General features: G+C 49.8%; 1 protein-coding gene across 3 annotated transcripts in view; it reads left to right on the plus strand.

Moving 5' to 3' along the window:
* Prdm11 (PR/SET domain 11) overlaps positions 1-15,193 on the plus strand; it is a 73,623-nt gene extending 58,430 nt beyond the window's left edge. For 2 of the 3 annotated variants that reach the window (XM_028778565.1, XM_028778563.1), the window contains exons 6-7: positions 4,628-4,815; positions 10,732-15,193. In XM_028778565.1, the coding sequence (XP_028634398.1) occupies positions 4,628-4,815; positions 10,732-12,896 (2,353 nt within the window). In that variant the 3' untranslated portion in view covers positions 12,897-15,193. Of the gene's footprint in view, positions 1-4,627; positions 4,816-9,102; positions 9,715-10,731 lie in introns of all 3 variants that reach the window. The other variant, XM_028778566.1, reaches the window with a different exon arrangement.
* Positions 15,194-21,272: the final 6,079 nt, after the last annotated feature.

The following is a 21,272-nucleotide window of genomic DNA, read 5'->3' on the forward strand; positions in this document are numbered from 1 at the left end:
CACTCTGACCTTAGGTGCAGCTTTGACCTCGATCTCTGGCCCGGGGCTGACCCCAGCAGACCTTTCACACCCTCCCTTTCTCTCTAAGAAACTAAGTGGACCTGGAAGCCTAATGGACCCAGGGCCCACTGAGGCTGTTGCTAGAGCTGTTTATAAACACACACCATGCTTCGTCCAACATGAAATGATGGGACAGATGGCACCTGCCACATGGGTCATGGGTCTCCATTGCCCCAATTTGTGGTTCTTTGGGGGTTCCTGCCCCATCCAACTACATAGTGTCTTGTCCAGTAATAGCCTGGTGCCTGGAATTGCCTTGCCCGTCCATGCTGGAACCCAAGATGGCCTTCTCAAATATTTTTGTTAAGATGGCAATAAAATGAATCAGATGTCACACTTTGAACACAGCCAGGCTCCAGGATCTTTTATTTTGGTGTGTATTCTCTTTCTTCATATCCCAAGGAGACTCCAGGAGCCTGCAGAACAGGGATTAGATGCCGAATGGAAAGTGTGTGGGGAAGAGGTCTCTGTGGTCCTTGCATATCCTGGATTCCATAAACTCCCCATGGGCATGACCAACCCCATGCTTGGCCCTCCAGAGGAAAGGCAGCGGCTTGTAGGCCAAAGGCAGCTGAGCAACCACGGCTGCTAGGTCTTTTTTTTCCTCCTGCACATCAAAAGTGAATTTAACCTTATGCTCCCCAAAAGTGTTGCAGTTTCTAGGGAGCTAAATAGTTTCTGGCTGGAGACTTGAGAGGCTCCTGGCTGTCCATTTGGGGCCATCCTGGGGCACACCTCTGTAGTGGCTATATTTCCACTGATGTTGGTAGCTGCCTGTGAAAGGCAAGGCCCTGCCTGCCAAGACTCTTTGGAGGAACCGGAGTGGCTTCCTCTTGCATTCACTGGAGTGTGCCCCACCACAGAGCTGTCTTCAGCTTACCTCAAGTCGTGGAGAGCTTCCTTGAGACAGGAATCCCCAAATTGTAGTCTGTAATGTCCTTTCTGAGTAGTTCTTAGCTACCTTTGGCTTTGGGATCCAGACCATTCTCTTAAGTTCCTGACCAAAATGCATGACCATGGAAATTAAGATTGCAGTTTGCAGGATACAGAGACCCCACGAAGGTGGCCTGGGTCTCTTCTGATACCCAAGGTCTGTGAGACTGGTTGGCCTCTATTTCTGGTGTTAGGAAAGAAGAGGCCAAATTAAAGGCTGTATACCAGAAACAAGGTCAGAGTCCAGGGACAGTGGTCAGTTTGAGATGGAAATGATTTCCATTTTGGTGTCTTGGTGACAGTGGGGAGAAGAAGAAATGAATGGGGAGCCTGTCTCAGCTTTCAAACAGGAAGCCTTGGAAGGAAGCCCATAGCATATGGGGCGATGTTTTACAGAGGCTGGGCAACGGCCTAGATGCCAGAGACCTAATCCAGTGACATCACAGAGCCCAGCTTCTTGCCCAGTCTTCCCATTTCTGTCTTCCCGGAAAGCTGTGTTGGCCAAGACAGGCTTGTGTCAGTCCCATTAAACAAAGCGGAGATCTCTGTGGGGCATTTTCTTTCTTGAGTCGGAACCCGTAGTCATTTCCTGACCCAGCTAGAAAATATGGTACACTTGATAAGACCCAGTGGGTGAGGCCTGAGAATTGTCTCCCTGTGCTTATCTGTCCAGCACCCAAGGCCAGCAAGGAGACAGGACTCAAAACAATGTGTTATCTTCTGGAAAGATTCAGTCCAGGACCCCTGCACTCCCCACCACTGTCAGTCACCTTTTAATTACCTCTAGGGTGCCTGAGTCTGAACTGCCAGATGTGAACTCAGTCTCTACAGGACAGCCTGGACCCAGGCATTTCCCACTCTGCTGTGCTTTTCCAACAGAATGTGAGCTGGGAACTCAGACCCCCTTGTAGACAATCAAGCTTGACCACAAGGAGAAGACAGTTCCTGGAAACTGTGGTGTCCTTGGCCGTGTGTCACAGGACAGTATTTCATAAGAATGAGCACAGCAGGATTCCAAGAATGTACCAAGCCATTGAGTGTTACCACTGTAAAGGGAAGGGACCTAATTAGAGGTGATGGGTCCTGAGTTTTAGCTGGATGCAGTTAATTTTCTCTTGAAAGTTCTGTCACATAAACATGTCTTGTCGTGGAACTGGGTGGCTGTGATTCACCCGAAGTTGCCATATGTATCTCATTTCAAAAGCAAGTTTTAAAACAACCAAATACAAGATGCTCAACACATTTTGGTCTGATGCTGGAAATACTTTGTGATCTGTATGAAGACTGAGGCTGCTCTTTCTAAATGCTGGCTCTTGTTAGGTAGAACGACACTTGGGGGGAGGTGTCGGGGGCAAAAGGAAATGGATACAAATCGTTTGAAATGTTTAGACCCATTCCAGACATTGCTGTTTTGTTTTTTTTTTTTTTTTTGTTGTTGTTTGTTTGTTTTTCGAGACAGGGTTTCTCTGTGTAGTCCTGGCTGTCCTGGAACTCACTTTGTAGACCAGGCTGGCCTCGAACTCAGAAATCCGCCTGCCTCTGCCTCCCAAGTGCTGGGATTAAAGGCGTGCGCCACCACTGCCCGACATTGCTGTTTTGAATCAACAAACCTTGATAATGACTCGTTCCTCATTTACCTTTATCTCTGGCATTTAGTATTTGATGGCTGGCCAGAAACCAAAACGGGAAAGGGAGAAGGTACTCTGTATGTATTCTGTGAACCAGTGGTTCTCAAGAGAACACATGAATGGGATTTTTTCCTTCTGGATGTGTCTGGAACAGAAAAGCTTGGAGCTACATTTATTCTGTGCCCTGCTGACCATTAAGCTGGTTGTTTTTGGACATTAGTCCAAAGGTGCTAAATTGTAAACTTGAAATTATTTTGCACAGGCAAGAGAAATGTCAGGATTGGAGATGATGCTGTTCCTTTGAGTGGAGAGATGAGGCTGAGTGTGACTTCTGCAGTCTTGGGGTCTGTCTTTTTAGCCTTTGCTAACAACAATGTTGTGGCTAGGTGCATAGAGATCTGCATGAGATTTTCACAGCTTGCCCGGGGTAGGACTCTCTGATGCTCTTGTAAGATACCGATGGGGACACAGGACTTACCTGAGACCGAGGTCCTGGGCAAGATGTCTGACCCAGGGCTGTAAGGAACATTGATCTTGTCCAGATTGGAGGAGCTTGGTGTTTGCTCTCCCACTGCTTGGGTCTTCATCCCTCCGTCTATGATATCTTCTGTCACCAGAATAGATTGTTTCCTGGGCTTCAGGGGATGTGTTTGTAAGGTGCCAGCCTCCTCTAAGGCAAAGTCAAGCTGATTCTACAGGGACCTGTCCAGATAAGAGCGGGGGAATATAAGGACTGCAGGAACTGCCCTAGGGGTGGAGCAGTCTCCAGTGTAAGTTCTTGGAGCTGCCGGCCCCCATTGTCACCTAACAGAGGAACTGACATCTGTATGATTGTTTTCTCTTTGCCTTTTGGGTGAGAGAAGCAGCACTAACTTCACTGAGGAAATCTGGAAGGTACAGACAATTCCAGAGGCTATCCACCCAAAGCAATGGTTGTCATGGGTAACATATGGGTGTGTTTTCTTCACGTTATTCTGCTGGTAGACCACTGTTAGAGCACAGTGTACATGGCTTTGGCTCCCACCTGTCTCACTTTGCATCACAGCGGCACTGTTTTGGAGTTGGGCAAGGTGATACCAGGATGTTGGAAGTGTCATCTGAAGGAAACTGTGTGAGGGGTGTGGATTCACTGACGTCTTGGGCATTGCTGAGTCGGTGCTTCTATGTCCACATGGAAGCCATGAATTGTAGCTCAGGGAAGGATAGGCCACAAAGCTGCATTGCTAGCATTGTCATTGGACACGTTTCTCAGCCTCTCTGAGCCTTTCTGTTGTTGCTTCTCATTTCCCTTCCCCCTTTGTCCTCATTGGACCAACTATAAAGATACTGCTCTAACCCTGAGCTACCATTGGTCCCTCTTAAAGGATCGGTTATTTCTGCTAAGCCTAGCAAGATATGGAAACAGCCCAAAGCTTCCTTCTGCCCTAATTGCCATCAAAGGCCTGAGGTGAAATGTCAATGAACGTGGAGCTGGAGCATGCATGGTTCAGTGCTTAAGAGCACTGACTGCTCTTTCATAGACCCCAGGTTTGATTCCCAGCACTCAGATGGTAGCTCACAACCACCCCTGTAACTCAACTTCCAAGGGATCTAATGTCCTCTTCTGGCTTCTGGGAGAGCTCTATTCATATGCTATACAGACACAAGTGCAGGTAAAACACCCGTACACACAAAATATTAAAGTAAAATACGTTTTTTTTTTAAGTCACGAAGAGGGGAAGGGCTAACCCAGCAACTTGCTGTTGAGTCTGGTGTTGACTGTGACCCTCGAGGTTGGCAGGGCAGATATCATTTCTGGTCTCAGATAAACAGATTCTTAAGGTCCAGCAAATGTGTTAATATGACGCAGAATAGAAATGTAGGTAGGAGGACCAGCTCTAGTTAGCTGTCTCTAGGTGAGGCAGCAGCTCTCCTTATGAGCCCACATATCTTAACCCCTTGTCCCCTGCACTGGAGGCACGCAACCAGGTGTGGCCCATGGTTCTCACCTGTCCCCTCCTCACCAGGTACGTGGTCATTTCCCGGGAGGAGAGGGAGCAGAACCTCCTGGCATTCCAGCACAGCGAGCGCATCTACTTCCGGGCATGCCGAGACATCCGGCCAGGAGAGCGACTGCGGGTTTGGTACAGCGAGGACTACATGAAGCGCCTGCATAGCATGTCCCAGGAAACCATCCACCGCAACCTGGCCCGAGGTGAGTATAGGTATGGGAAAGAGCATGCCTTCAGGGCCAGGGACACGCCCACAAGGCTAAGTCCACAAGTCTAGGTCAGTACTGATTGTGAAGGGACACACCCACAAAGCTAGGGTCACGCCTACAGGCCCAAGACCACGCCCACAAGGCTAAGGCCAGGTCCACCAGGGAAGGAAACACCCACTCCGAACCACAAAAGCCCAGAAAGCACCTCTGGGAACTTTCCAAGCAAACCATTGAGGAATGCAGTATCCAACAGTGCAAGGAGCCAAGGACAGGGAGACCTCAACACAGAAAACCAGTGGCCACCCCAGGGAATTTTCTTCTCTAGGAGGCAGTCCTGAGAGATCAGCAAATCCCAGCCAAATAAATCAGTTGAATGAACACCAATCCTGTTACCCCAATTCTAACTGATGAAAAGACACCTCTCACTCAGCACCTCAGTAGATAACTTCCTGTGAGCTAGTTGGGTTTCCTGCACTTTGTCACAGGATCAAGGTAATGAGAACTAACCTTCCAAGATGCTCTGAGACTCCATGGAACAATGTACTTACTACCGTTGATGCAATCTTTACCTTGACTGTCACTAAGTCCTTGGTTGTCAAATTCTAGACTAGTGATTTCTGTGGCATCAGCTCCATCATTGTACAAATATCCAAACTGAGCGTTACAGAAATGCAGTGGCTTGCCCAGGGTCACATGACTAATAAGGCCAGTGCTAGCTTTCAAACTTGAGGCATCTGAAGCAAGGATCTACGTTTTATCCAGCAGTGGCCACCAGACCAAGCCAGCCTCGGTATTGTTGATCTTGTTCCTGGCAGCTCAGATGGTCCACAGCATGAAGGAATGGTTTCTACCAGAAGAAGGCGAGTGGACATGAGAAGATGGGCTTAGGCTGGGAGACCCTAGTGGGTTGGCTGTCCATCCAAACTCCACTGGAATGCCTCATCTGAAAGGAGTGTGGCTCACACCCTGCCTCTGGCTCTCCAGGTATAGATGCCATTCTCAACCTGGCCAGGGTACACAGGTGCACCTGGGTTCTTTTTACGAGAGAGCCATCTTTGCACAGAAGCTGCACATCCACACGCCCAGGGTTCATTTGGTCTTCAGAGGCAGAGCCATTCCCAAGGTCTTCTACACCATCTTCTTAACGAACCTCTTCACTGGAGATAGCCTTGTTAGAGACGAGCAGAGGAGATGGGAGCAGGTGACTCACTGAGGTGAAGATGACTTGGAAGACAAAAGACAACAGGCCTTGGGGTGCCCAGAAGCTGTCTGGTTTAGTCAAAAGCATCTGGCAATTGCTGGAGAGCTGAGAGACCTGTGGGTAAACTCATCTGACTCCTTTGGAGCTGAGCTTGGGCCATGCTGGTTTCATTGGAATGGCATGCTTCTGGGATGAAGGGTGGCTACTGTTTGTCCTCTTCCTGAAACTCCAGAAGGGTTCCATGGACCTCAGAATTTCCATAAGTGTTTGGTGGGCCTCAGTTGCATCGATAAAAGCAGAAGTGAATGGGAGCAGCCAAGGGGTTTCTACCCAACGAAAAGGAAACCAAGAAAGGTCACAGCTGCTGTGGCACCGATTTCATCTCTTGACCACCATCTTTGATTCTTCTGTAACATGTCTTCCTGTGTCTTCTCCAAAGCACCTCAACTCACACCATCCTCAGGTAGACCTGAGGTCCAGGCACAGCTCAGAGAGAGAAGTGACTTTGGGGAAGTGAAGGCTCACAGGAGGCTTGAAAAGAGAGAGAGACCAAGCCTTGGAAGATACAGAAGGAAGGCATCTGTCCATGACCAGGCTGGATTGTAGGCTGCAGGAAGAAGCCAGCAACTACAGTGGGCCCAGCTGGAGCTTGAGAGTGACCGTGGGGCTTGGCAGCTGATGGATGGATGTTAGATGTTAGGTACAGAGTCCTGGTCCTTTCAAAGTGCCTTGGATAGCCTATGAGGAAGGTCCCCATTGCCTGGTCACTTAAGGAATTATAGATATATTAGCTTTGTGTGTGTGTGTGTGTCTGTGTGTGTGTCTGTCTATATATATATATATATATATATATATATATATGCATATGTGTGTATATGTATGTGTGTGTGTGTGTGTGTGTGATTCCTCAGGGACCACTTTGCTTTTGAGACAACTCTCACAGACCTGGAACTGCCAAATGTGCTAAGCTGATTGGCCAGTGCGCCTCAGGGAGCCACCTGTCTCCGTCTTCCCAGCACCAGGGTTACAAGTGCCTGCCACTACACATAGCGCTTTTTTTTTTTAAATAACATGAATTCTGGAGACTGAAACTCAAGTCCTCATACTTGCAAAGCAAATGCTTTACCAGCTGAGCTATCTCCCAGTCCTCACCCTCCTTTGTGAGACACAGTCTCATGTATCCCGGGCTGGCCTTGAATTGCATATGAAGCTGAGGCTGGCTTTGAACTCCAGAGCCTCCTGCCTCTACCTCCCAAGCACTGAGACCACTGATGGGCTCCACTGCATCTTGCTTTTAGAGAGCAGGGCATCTTCACGATCAGAGGCTGCTTAACCAGATCGTACTTACTGTCGTTTTTATGGAAGAGTGTTGTTTGGAGCCCAGAGCTTCTAGAGAGAATGCCATTTGTTCCTTTGTGGTTATCTTTGAAGGATAAGAGTCAACACATTTAGGTGATCTGTGTGATTTGTGTGGGGGTTTTAAATTTTTTTCTTTGGTTTTATCCATGAATGTCATGGAGGATTTGGAACAGAATTCATGGTGACCTTTGTTAGAGATCATCTGGGGACCAGAGATTTTACATGGAAGCCACATGTTCTGAAGGTTTTCCTGCTCATCCTTGAAAACATGGATGACTTTATCTTTGATTACAGAGACAATGAGAGTCATCTGTGACTACCACCCTGACTTCCCAGCATCCTCAGCTGTCTGATGTCTGAGGAGTCCATGAGAAGGTGAAAGGGCACCCTTGATTTTTCAAAGATTCAGTTTGAGGAGCACCCTACCTGCTCTGTGACACAAACACATTGCATTACATTTTTTAAATTTTAATTTTATTTATGTATTTTACGTATATGAGTGTTTTGTCTGCCTATATGTCTGTGTACTATATACCTGGGATGAAGTTATTACTTAAGCAGCTCCTGTGAGGACAGCATAGGGACCTAAGTGGCTTAAACCCTGCTGTGCTGTTTTCTGTGGGAGCCTGGAGACATGAGGAAAGCAGCTGGGGTAGGCCAAGCATGGAGCCTCCTGACCTTCACCCAGGGCCTACAGAATCCTTCCACAGAAGCCTAGACACTGAACAGAGGTGCAAAGCCGCAGCACCAGGACCCTGACCCTGACCAGTTCAGGAGGTCTTTGAGATTGCCCAGCACCACAGGCTGCTGGCAGAACCTTCTGAAAGCGGAGACAACTTTCCTCAGCATGTCTCCCCCTGGGCATACCAGCACTTCTGTAGCAGTCTGTGCTATTCAGCTGGCCTCATTAAAGAATTTAAAATAGCTTACTATTGGTGATCTCACCAACATTTCAAGGTAATTAAAAATGAAGGACAGAGAGGCATCTTTTGTCGGGTGGGGAAACAGCTGTATCTGAGAACAGTTTGGGGCTCGAGGCCATCTTGCCCTTATCTTGGGGGAGGCTGATGCTTTGGCATGTTTAGGAATCTTTCCCAAGACTCCCCTGCTTCAGTTTTCAACCTTAGCCATGACTGAGAACCACAGGACTTTCAACTATCCTCCTTTGTATATTTCCTGTCTTTAGACCGCTGGGAGAATGGAGAGGCAGCAACTGTAGGGTGGCTGTTTCCCTTGGCTCTCCAGACCCATGAGCAGAGAGGAAGGCAGGGCCTGTGCTATCCCCATGCCTTCTACTGAGGCACTGCAAACTACCATGCAGTTCTAGGTCTGGAAGACAGCTTGTCCCATGATGGGTGGATATCTACTCAGCTCCAAAAGTTGTTGCATTAGTCAGACAGAGTGAGATGCTGTCTCCTGGGGTCATAGTATGGCAAGCCCATCACCACAGGATGGTAACTCCTTTTTATTCTCACCTTCAGACATATGCCAACTCACAAGGGTAGCGTTTATCCGTGTGAGGCTTCTTCAGAACTGCCTTTTTGTAAAGGTCCTGTGACTCTAGTCCCCACCATCTGATCTTCTCTCCTCACCTGACCCAGATGGTCAGAACCAGGGGGATGTGTCAGGCAATTCCCTAGCAGAAAACCCATTCTGTCCCCTGTCAACTTCTCCATTTGGGGCTTTTCCCCACATCCTCACACCCTGGTTTTCCTTCCTAGGAGAGAAGAGGTTGCAGAGAGAGAAGGCTGAGCAAGCCCTGGATAACCCAGAAGACCTAAGGGGTTCCACTCAGTTCCCTGTGTTGAAGCAGGGCAGAAGTCCTTACAAGCGCAGCTTTGATGAGGGGGACATACACCCTCAGGCCAAGAAGAAGAAAATAGACCTCATCTTCAAGGATGTGCTAGAAGCCTCACTGGAGTCTGCTAACGTGGAAGCCCGCCAGCTGGCCCTGAGCACCTCCCTGGTCATCCGGAAAGTCCCCAAGTACCAGGACGATGACTATGGTAGGGCAGCCCTGACACAAGGCATCTGCAGGACCCAAGGGGAAGGGGACTGGAAGATCCCTCAAAGGGTGGCCAAGGAGCTGGGCCCACTGGAAGATGAAGAGGAGGAACGTACATCATTCAAGGCTGACAGTCCCGCCGAGGCCTCTCTGGCATCTGACCCCCATGAGCTGCCCACCTCATCCTTTTGCCCGAACTGCATTCGCCTGAAAAAGAAAGTGCGGGAGTTGCAGGCGGAGCTAGATATGCTTAAGTCTGGGAAGCTGCCCGAGCCCCCCATTCTGCCACCGCAGGTACTGGAGCTCCCAGAGTTCTCAGATCCTGCAGGTAAGTTGCTGAGGATGGGGTTGCTGTTAAAGGGAAGAGTGTGTAGTGTCACGTGCGCGCTGTGTGGAGGATGGCCCAGAGCTCTCTGGCAGCCACCTCTCGGGTGGGAACCCTCAGGTGCCAGAGGCAGGCTGGCTTGAAGCTCTGGGGGTGAGAGGCATTGCATGTGCCGACCTGTATCCTACTTGTCAATAAAATATGTCCCATTGCAGGAGGGCTGTGTGCTGTGTTCTTGACCTGTTGTTTTCTCTGGGGGCGGGGTCCCGTTGTTGTCTCCCCTGACCCAAATTCTCTCTCCCCAGTCCTGAACAGGGTGTGTGCTGGGAGCTTTTACAGCTTCCTCAAACTCAGGCCAGGAGCACAGCCTCGTCCACCTCTTCCAGACTCTGTCCTACCCACATGGTGCTCGGTTCCCAGCCTGGAGTTCTAGAAGGATGAGGAACCAGAGAACCTGGGGCCGACAGCTGTGTGACTGTCCTTTTTTGCTGGCTGCCTGGATCTCTTCAAGTTGTTGGACCAAGGAAGAACTGGGGGTCGATCTGTGCAGATCTGCAGCTAAGCTGGGTTGTTTCCCTCAGGCTTTCCTTCTCAGCTGCTCTCAGAGTGGGGTGGGGCGGACATAACAACCACATTTTGCCTCAGTATCCACACTGACCTCAGTTAAGAGCCACATGCTTACTCTGACCATATAGGTGGGCATTCCAGTGCCAGGTCCTCCAGTGTAACCTGAATGTGTGACATCAAACATTCTGCCTCTTCTAGAACATTCCACCCCAGAAGCACCCACAAATCAAGGCTGAGCTCAGGTGCAGGCAGCTTGTAGCATAATGAATAGTGTCCAAGACCACCATGGGCAACTCACGGGGAGGGAACCTCAGTGTGGACAGCTGGGTTACCCTTGAATCAACTCCAGGCTGGGCTTCCATCTCTGTGGGGCCTGCTCTCCCTCAGAGTCGCTTGCTGAGTCTGTGTTGTCAGCAGCCCATGTGAATTTCTCCTTCCCGTCTTATTTTCCAGCCTCAGAGAGTATGGTCTCCGGCCCCGCCATCTTGGAGGATGATGACCAGGAAGTGGATTCTGCAGATGAATCTGTCACCAACGATGTGATGACAGCAACCGATGAACCCTCCAAGATGTCCTCTGCCACCGGACGCCGCATCCGGCGCTTCAAGCAGGAGTGGCTGAAAAAATTCTGGTTCCTACGGTACTCCCCGACCCTGAACGAGATGTGGTGCCACGTGTGCCGCCAGTACACCGTGCAGTCCTCACGCACTTCCGCCTTCATCATCGGCTCCAAGCAGTTTAAGATCCACACCATCAAGCTGCACAGCCAGAGCAACCTGCACAAGAAATGCCTGCAGCTGTACAAGCTGCGCATGCACCCGGAGAAGACAGAGGAGATGTGCCGCAACATGACCCTGCTCTTCAACACCGCCTACCACCTGGCGCTGGAGGGGAGGCCTTACCTCGACTTCCGGCCCCTGGCAGAGCTGCTGCGGAAGTGCGAGCTTAAGGTGGTGGACCAGTATATGAATGAGGGGGACTGCCAGATCCTTATCCATCACATCGCCAGGGCACTGAGAGAAGACTTGGTGGAGCGCATCCGTCAGTCTCCCTGCCTCAGCATCATCCTGGATGGGCAGAGTGACGACCTTCTGGCCGACACGGTGGCTGTCTATGTGCAGTATACCAGCAGTGATGGACCCCCAGCCACAGAATTCCTATCCCTGCAGGAGCTAGGCTTCTCCAGCACGGAAAGCTATCTCCAAGCGCTTGACCGGGCCTTTGCTGCTCTGGGCATCCGCTTACTGGATGAGAAGCCAACTGTGGGCCTGGGAGTAGATGGGGCCAACATCACCGCCAGCTTGCGAGCCAGCATGTTCATGACCATCCGCAAGACACTTCCGTGGCTGCTGTGCTTGCCCTTCATGGTCCACCGGCCCCACCTAGAGATCCTGGATGCCATCAGTGGAAAGGAGCTGCCCTGCCTGGAGGAGCTGGAGAACAACCTGAAGCAGCTCCTCAGCTTCTACCGCTACTCACCACGCCTCATGTGTGAGCTGCGCTCCACAGCCTCCACCCTGTGCGAGGAGACTGAATTCCTGGGGGACATCCGGGCTGTGAGGTGGATCATTGGTGAGCAGAATGTCTTGAACGCCCTCATCAAGGACTACCTGGAAGTGGTGGCCCACCTGAAGGATGTCAGCAGCCAGACACAGCGGGCTGACGCTTCAGCCATAGCCCTGGCCCTGCTGCAGTTCCTCATGGACTACCAGTCCATCAAGCTTATCTACTTCCTGCTGGATGTGATTGCTGTGCTGTCGCGCCTGGCCTACATCTTCCAGGGTGAGTACCTCCTGGTGTCGCAGGTGGACGACAAGATAGAGGAGGCAATCCAGGAGATCAGCCGGCTTGCAGATTCCCCAGGTGAGTACCTGCAAGAATTCGAGGAGAATTTCCGAGAGAGCTTCAATGGGATCGCCGTGAAGAATCTCAGGGTGGCAGAGGCCAAGTTCCAGTCCATTAGGGAGAAGATCTGCCAGAAGACACAGGTCATTCTGGCTCAGAGGTTCGACTCCCGCAGCCGGGTCTTTGTGAAGGCCTGCCAAGTGTTCGACTTAGCCGCCTGGCCCAGGAACAGCGAGGAGCTCCTGAGCTTCGGCAAGGAGGACATGGTTCAGATCTTTGACCACCTGGAAACCATTCCTGCCTTCTCCCGGGATGTGTGCCGTGACGGGATGGACCCCCGGGGGAGCCTGCTGATGGAGTGGAGAGACCTCAAGGCAGATTACTACACCAAAAATGGCTTCAAAGACCTCATCAGCCACATCTGCAAGTACAAACAGAGGTTTCCGCTCTTGAACAAGGTCATTCAGGTCCTTAAAGTTCTCCCCACCTCTACTGCCTGCTGCGAGAAAGGCCGAAGCGCCCTCCAGCGGGTCCGCAAAAACCACCGCTCCCGCCTGACCCTGGAGCAGCTCAGTGACCTGTTGACAATTGCTGTGAATGGACCGCCCATTGCCAACTTTGATGCCAAGCGAGCCCTGGACAGCTGGTTTGAGGAGAAGTCTGGCAACAGCTATACACTGTCAGCCGAGGTCCTCAGTAGGATGTCTGCCTTGGAGCAGAAGCCCATGCTGCAGGTTGTGGACCATGGCTCTGAGTTCTACCCAGACATGTAGGGGGCCTACACTCCAGAGGTCGCAAAGCCGGTGAATATTTTTTTAATCTATACTCATAAGCTTTGATATATTATATAAATATATATTATATTATATATATATATATATAAACCCACACTGAAATTTTTTAAAAAACTAAGTTAATTATGTCCACTAGAAGCCACTGGCAGCTTTCAGAAAGGAGCAATGTTGGCAACTGACTCTTGTCTCCACACTTGGCAGCTGCAGCCTACACGGCAACTCATCTTCACTCGCACAAGCGTGTTCTGGGGCCACACGTGTTCCCACCAAGCAGTCAAAGCGGCATAAGCTAAATGATGATCCTCTTGTCACTTTGAGGTGGCTTGTTCTGTTTCTGTTCTCATGTATTGGTCGAGGGCTGGGGGTTGGGTGCTTGCCTTCTCCTTTTTGGTATGGTTTTATGGCCAGGGGGCTTTGTGGTCTCCTCATTGGCATTCTGGTCCAGATATATTACATCTGGGTTTCCATGGGGTGAATTGGATTTCTGGACCGGACTAGCTGGTCTTTCTCCCCTCATCTGACTTCAGCTTGGGAGATCTTTCGTTGTTCATTTTCTGATTGATTCTTTCCCTCATCCCACCCACCGCCAAATGCATCAGTCTCCCTCAGTTGTGAGCCTGCTGCGCCCCCCCCCACCATGTTGCCGATCCCCTGTATTACCTCTCCAAACCGTAGGTTATCAGTTCTCTTCTTCGGGTCTCTGGAGTTTAAAGATATGAGCTGTTACACTGAATACAATTTTTTTTCACATTTGAGCTTGAAATCTTGGGAGCTGATGGAGAGGTAGGCTTTATGCCTCCTTCTTTCTAGCCACTGGAGGATAAAGCATATACTTTATTCAGATCTTGGGCCGTTGGGGAGACAAAGAGATCTTAAACTCCAACAGGACTATAATTTTTGGCTGAAAACAGGTAAAATGAAAAATGTATATTCAACTTTAACATTTTTTTGTCTTTATAATTATGGTATGTGTTTCGGGATTTTGTGTTTCTTTTCATAATCAAGGAGCAGCTGTTTTTTAGTTCAAGGGCAGAATCTATCAATGCAAGTCATGCCCTAGGTCACATAGAAGTCAGTCGAGAGTGCCTAGAGAGGTCGTTCCTTTTGCAAAAGGCTGATGATGTGCTCCTCAGCCTTGCAGGAAGGTCACAGGACACCAGACAGTGTTTCTCTGCCTGTAAACTCTTCCTATTGTGAATAGAGCTGAGATGTCCTATAGGAAAGGAGAAAACAGGAAGTGAGACGGGATTCTCAAGGTACAAGCATGTATACCTACCTACACACACACACGTGCACGCGTGTGCACACATGGACATGCACATACACAACACACATGCACACACACAACACACGCACACACACACTTTGCAACTACATATAAGCTTTAGAAATGCCTCTTGCCCCCTCCCATAGGGGGGGCAGACAGTGGTTTAAACTAGAGGAGTCCGTCCAATGTTCATTTATCTACCAGTATACCTCGCAAAGTTTTCAGAAATGTGCATGAGCTATTAAAAACTTCTCTCCAGTTTCCACATTCTATCTGTGCAGTCAGTGCAGATCCCAGAATGTGGATACAGGGTTGTCTTTGAGGAAGGGAAGACGATCTGAAGGACCTGCCCATGGTCAGTTCTGCAGAGAACTGTCCCTCTCCTTTAGTGGAGTAGTGGGGATTCAACCACAAGTAAAGGCCCCCATGCCCTCAACCTACCCAGCTGGGCCTACAACTGTGTGGTAGCTTCCTTCCTTCGGTTCGTCTCACCTCTGAGGCCTCATGGAAATGTCATTAACACTGAACATGTTGCTACCCTTTCCTGATTCTGCAGTCTGTCCATCTTCCCTCAGATCCTCCCTTTGCCTCCATGGTCTTGGTGCTAAGATAACTTTAGAATCATTGCTGCTAGCCAATAGCTTTTCATGATATAAATATTATATATATATATTATATATTATTTTTGAAATGTTTTTGTTTTCAATGGTGATGTAGCATGTTAAAACAAGAAACAAAACTGAACAAACAAAACAAAAAGCTGGGTCTTTCCAACTGTCCCACTGCCAGGCCTCTTATGCTGCCTTCTTCAACAAGTTGATTCACCCTGCCTAGTGACTTTCACCCCTCATCTCACTCTGGTCCCCATCTTAACTCCTCGCCCTCTGAGCAGGGAGAGTTAGCAGGAACTAGGTAGGAAAACTCAAAGCCCCTTTCAGAGGCCTGGGACTCCCCAGCCTCAGCCAGCACCCTTGCCCACGCTGAGCTTACGTCTCTCTCCAGATGCCCCTCCTACCCTGGGCCAAGCCTAGCTGGAGCCACATGGGCTGCTGTTGTGAAGCACAAGGTCTCCACTTGCCAGGCTCCTGCCCTGGGACCTTGTCTCTCACAGATGCAGACTTTGGTCTGGGACATTTTCATTGAAAATTGAATGAGCCAAGGTGGGTTCAGTGTACGGATGGCGGGTCTCCCGTGGGCAGCCTACAGGCATAAACAGTGGCCTGGGTCTTTCCTTCTTGCCAACAGTTGCCTTATACCTCTCCTTCCCAGTGCATGAGGCCTCCTCACCCAGGAAGGGGCCTCTCCACGATGGCCCTAAGCCAGACATGTAAAACTGGTACTGATTGTTCCCTCCCAAGGGGCTGTAGTGAACTCAAGTCCTCAGCCATAGAGACAGGTCCTGCCAGGCCGAGCCAGTGTTACCTGAGTCTCCTCAAGATACCCGGGATCAGTGGACCTGCCTTGAGGCCTAGAAGAATGAGCTGTTCTGACAGCATCATGTGGCCACAAAGTCACCCATTTCCTGGTCCTCTGTCTCCCCAACCCCACCTATGTCCTCTGCTGCAATGGTTTCTGCCTCAGAGTCACTGAGAAACTGAGCTCTCCTGGTGTCTTACATTCGGTCTCTGACACTCTGGGTGCAGCCAAGCAGGGCTGTGACAGAAGCTGTATGGGACACCTTGTCTTGAGATAATGAGTGACTAGGGGAAGCTGAGGGTGAACCTCTTGCAGTCAGCTTGGATGCTCCTTGGGAGAGCCAGGGCTCTTCTGCCCAGTGAGTTCCATTTGTGATGCCCTGTGATCGGGCTCATTCTCACACTTCCCTTGGAGAAAGGCTTGAGTCAGCCCATCCTACAAGTCTGGCCAGAGAACCGTATGCTTGGCTCATCTCATATCTTGTTTAGTTTAACAGACTGAGGGGAGTTAGGGCTTAGAGTGTAAATGCAGTCATTTCTGATGGAACAGGGACTGTAACTCAGTCTCTGGAGTAGAATTGATAGTCAGGGGCATAGAATGAAATGTATCTGTGGGGCTGAGACTTATTCTCTCCAAGCTAACAGTGGCTTTCATTGGCTCACATTGGCGAGAGTACGAAGTGAGGTAGTGTTGAAGACTGAGGCTTGTGGCAGTTGTGCCAAGTGGGTACCTTGCTGAACCATATGGTTACAGTGTACCCCTGAGCAAAGAAAAAGAGTGACCACTGAGACTGGTGGCCCACTCAGCTCTGTGGGCAGCTCCTGCCCAGTTAGAATCCTCCAGAGACAGCAGAACGCAGGCATCAGAAGTGTTTTGTAATGTTTGCTTGTGGCAGGCATCTCATGATGCCAGCTCCAGCTGCCTCACCCCATCCTCACCAGGGAACGAGAGCGCACTGAGCTCCAGGACCCTGTGTAGCCAAGTCCTGTCAGGAGCCCTGAATCTGAGGTCCCCAGAGCTTCTGCCCTCTGCTCAGGCTATGTGTTCCCAGCCCGAGTTGTTTTGCTGAGGTTTCCGTTTGGCTTGTTCACACCAGATCTTTCATTTTGAGCAAGGACCTTGGAGTGACTTGAAGCACCTTATAAATGACTTCCATTTGTTTGGGGGGGGGATTGGGGAAGGTGTGGAGAGGGTAGGCATGGCCGTAGGGAGGGAGAAATGGACTTAAGATGTTACTCAGCCTGAGCTTAGGGACTGGCAGCCTATTGCTGCCCACCTGGGGCTGGTGGGGTCCAGGAGAGGCCGGATGGGTTGAAGTCTAGCTTCCCATCTTCTATAACACTCCTTTGTTTTCATTTCTGCCCCTGGGAAGGCATCCCAACCTGTTTCCAGTGTATAGTCTGGGATTCAGTGTATAGGCTTAACCCAGATTTGTGCTTTGGTTATTTGTTGTTGTTGTTGTTGTTGTTGTTGTTTTTATTTTTGTGGTCCATGCATCCCATTTGGGCATAGGCCCCAGGTTCGCTGGAGCTCATGTATGCCCTGGATATCCTCTAAGAAGCAGCCCAGCCAAACTGGGCTAGCAACTGAAGCAGGGAGAGTGGGCCTCCAGAATGAGGAAAGGAAGGCACAGTTGGCAGTCAAGGTGGGATCGCTCCCTTATACACTGCCCCAGATTCCAGTCTGACTGTTCCTCCAATCCTTGAGGCGGGAAGTGTGCCAGGTGTGCATGGTCCTTCTACTCAGAGGAATGCTCTTTTCTAGTCCTCTGTTAGTCAGGGTCATTTTAAGAGTCTTTGAGGTAATCTTTGCATGTTAGTGAGAGGGAGAAAAAGTGCCCTTTGGAGAGGAAAATAGTATGCCCTCTTCTATCTAGCGCTCTCTCCCCTTCCCCCATCCCTTCAGATGGTATCACCCTAGAAATACCTATGCAATCCAGTCTCCCCAGGAGGCTGTGCATGGAGGCAGGGGTATGTGCAGTGTATCATACTGATGCTAAGGCATATCAATTGTATATACGGACATATACAGTACGTATACATGCAGAGTAAGAGAGTAAATCACGTCTATATATCTATAAATAATATCCTATATATTTATACATTTTTATGTTTTAAATAGATATAAAAATAGTCTATAGAGCTGGAAGGGTGGTGGGGAAGCCTGGTGCTGGGTTGGGCTTGGGGTGGGAGGGAGACAGGGCTCTGGAGAGGAGGTGGGAATGCTCATCAGAATGGGTTGCTAGCCACTGAGGGGGGCAATCTTTCTTGGGGTGTTGGAGAGGTGGGTGGCTGGGTCCAAGCTCTCTCCATGCACTTTCTCTCCTTTCCTGCCAGCAAAGGCTGAGGTTGAAAGGAGATACCCCTGAGCTCCAACTGCAGTACCCCTACCTCCCACCACCACCAGCCTGCACTTAGCTGGTCATTGCTGCTTAGCAGTAGGGGGTTGGACTTGGTCCCTGACCCCTGGTGGAGGGACCTCTGCACAAACTCCCCGACACCCACCCCCTGTCAGGAGTAAGCAGCATTGATGGCAATAGGAAAGGGGCACCTAGGACAAACAGTTGTCCAGAACAATGTCAGCCCCATTCCCCAGATGCCTCTGCCTACCCCCTGGAGGTCAAGCCTCTGGTGGACAGCCATTCTGGCCTCCTTCACCATTCAACCACTGTCTCTAGAGCACTGGGAGTTGAGGAGGGCAGCGTGAGCTTCAGGTAGCGCAGCCTTTCCCCATCCAAAGGCCCCACCTGGTGGAAGAGATATATCTGCACACTGACATTTTCAATGGCAACTCAAGTTCAGGAGCAGGGCCTTGGCCCACCCAACTCTGCACAGCTGCCGCAGCTGCTGGCTGTACTCAGGACAATGTTGTCCCCTCTTCCCAAATCAACCAAGCAAGCAGCTCAACCCACCTCCGCTGTGACAGCAGGTTTAGGTTTAGTTCACAAACACTGTTCTCATTCTGTGACCAGATGCCCAAGCCTACGCTTTCTGGGGAGGGTATCTTCTTCAGCTTGTCCCCAGGCAACACCCCCCTCAAGCTGGGTGGGGATGTCCGGGGTCCCTGGGAGTCCAGTCAGCTGTCAGCATGACAGCGGACTTGTGCAGCCCAGATGGGAGTCAGAGGCCTATTGCTCCCAGAATCCTCTATTTCCTTCTCTCTCCTGGAAGCAGAGGGTTCTGATGACAGATACCCTCCCTGCTCTTGAGAGCATCCCGCCCTTGGGCTCCATAAACAGACTCATGTCCCATACCGAGCCTTCGCAGGTCTCCCCCTGCTCTTCCTCACCATCCTACCAACGGACCTCAGTCTACAGCAGACCAGTCCTGTACCACAGTTGAGACCAGGTCTGCTCTGCCAATGCCCACCTCCTTGAGCCACAGCTAGCTGCCAGCTGGCATGAACACCTTCTTGTGCCTGGCTCAGCGGAGTTCAGGACCAATGGCCCAAGCCTTCCTCCTACTACAGTGAGTCAGAGCTTGGCCAGGAGATAGGCATTCCCAGTAGCAATCCCACAATGCACTGTACCTCAGAGAGAGAGAGAATATGCCACAGGGCATCGAGTGTACCAGCCTCCATTCAGAGGGGGCAACTGCTCACAGTACTGCTTACAAGAAGACAAAGGCCAGGCTGTCCTAGGGCATCCCTCAATCTACCCTTTGGCCTCTCCAGAAGAACCAGTAGTCTTTTTCAGCCCTGATCTCTCTCCTCCTCTCCACCCCCAAGCTGCTGAACCATTTTCATGTCAATCACAAAGAAAAAAAAAATAAAGTGGGGGTGGGAGGAACTCCTAGGAGCCTATTACCACATACATAGTAATATGTTAATACTTTCTTTATTAAAAACAATTCTCAACGTTATTATTTGGCAGACTGTGCTTTATAGTACCTGTGTGTCGGGGCTAGAACACTGGATACAAATAGAGCTATGCTGGTTTATAATCTGTATGCAGCGTCTTTCCTTTTGTCACATTATCCTCGTAATGTAAGAAAATTATTAATAAAAGCATTTAAATTGACACACCAAGCTTGGCTCCTTGCTTCTGTGTCAGGCCTCAGTAAGTCGTGCAGACCTCATCAAAGGGCTCAGGTGTGGGATTGGAAGGAACACAAGCCCTCTTTAGCTGGTCCCTGCCTTCTCCCACTGTGGCCTCATTTTCCCATTGCAGTATACTTCTGGCAGGAAGCCCCTGAGCATGTCAGTTGGGCCAAAAAAGGTGTGACTGGAACCGTGTAAAACACCTGCCCCATGAATACTGGTCCCACAAGAATCTCTGTGGGGAAGCATCCAGGGCCTCTGTAGATCCTCTGGATCCAGCTCTCCTGCTCATCTGCCTTTGGTGGCTTTCCATGTGCAGGTCTGAACCCCTTTCTAAGACTTAGAAAAGTCTTAGAACTTTGTTGATGGCACTGGGGACAGCAGGTGACAAGATTTGTCTCACATTTTTTTGAGGAAGGAGTCACACAGGGATATAGTCAATATTGACAATGTAATCAAATACCTCTAAGCACAGGTTTTTCCTCTTGAGATGCTGAGGCCTCCACTCTCAGTCCCCATGCCCCTAACTTCCTCACATTGGTCTTTTCTGTCACCTTACTTCTACCTTCTTAGCATTAGACATTTTTCTTTCAGCCCAGAAGAGCCATCACCTTGACACTGGTCACCAAGTGGCTGTTGTGTGACACTATTTCTGTGGAAGTGTGAACAAAAGTCTTCTCAATAGCAGGTATAGAACCAGTAGCAGACCAAAGTAAGGATAAAGTCCAACTTGGTGAGCCAATGAGCTTATTGGGGTTACTTGGAGGAATATGGGTGAAGGCTTATTTACAGCAACACGGATGACTGGAAGGCTGCTACATTACCAAAAGCCCATTCCAAGGTGAGTTATCTCATGAAAACTGGAACCCTGGCCATCTCTTGGCAGCTTCCTAATGCAACAGGTAGGAGAGCCTGCCCTTACTAATTATATAACATTGGAGAGGGAGGGGCCTTAGAACTCTGATTAAGTTTCAGGGGCTTCCTGAGACTTATGAGTTGTTTATTCTCAGAGTCCTAAGAAGCCTCTCTTTAGAACCTCTCAAGTCCTGGTGATCCTCCATTCAGGATGCATTGTTTCAATTCAGAGGAAATTGCTACACAACACTCTACCCCTTCCTCCAGTTCTTTTGCTCTCTGTTGTGTTCTCTGAACTTTAGAGTGGTGATTTAGTTAAACCTTGAGCTAATCTCCCATAACAGCCTCTTGTTCTCAGGCCCTTCACTGGTGGTTATGAGTCTTTGCCGCCTACCATCACTTGTAAAGGAAACATCCTTTTATGACCAATTACAGTTGACAGTGGTGCCGTATGGCTGATCCTAAGCACAGATGCTTAGAGAGAAGTTTGACAGAGCCTTATCACATCCATGTAACAAAAAACAACAGTTGTTTCCCTACAGGGACCTGGGACCTCCATAGCCACAGGATTTTGTTGTTTATTTTTGAGACAGGGTTTCTCTGTTGTAGCCCTGGCTTTCCTGGAACTCTCTCAGCAAACCAAGCTGGCCTCAAACTCAGAGATCTGTCTGCCTCTGCGTCCTGAGTGCTGGGATTAAAGGTGTATCACTATTATCAGCTCAGTCACAGGTTTTTGCCCTAGATTGCAGTATCAGACTTGAATTCCTTCTTGTGGGGTG

Source organism: Grammomys surdaster, unplaced genomic scaffold (genome assembly GCF_004785775.1).
Source record: "Grammomys surdaster isolate TR1022 unplaced genomic scaffold, NIH_TR_1.0 338, whole genome shotgun sequence".
Classification (NCBI taxonomy): domain Eukaryota; kingdom Metazoa; phylum Chordata; class Mammalia; order Rodentia; family Muridae; genus Grammomys; species Grammomys surdaster.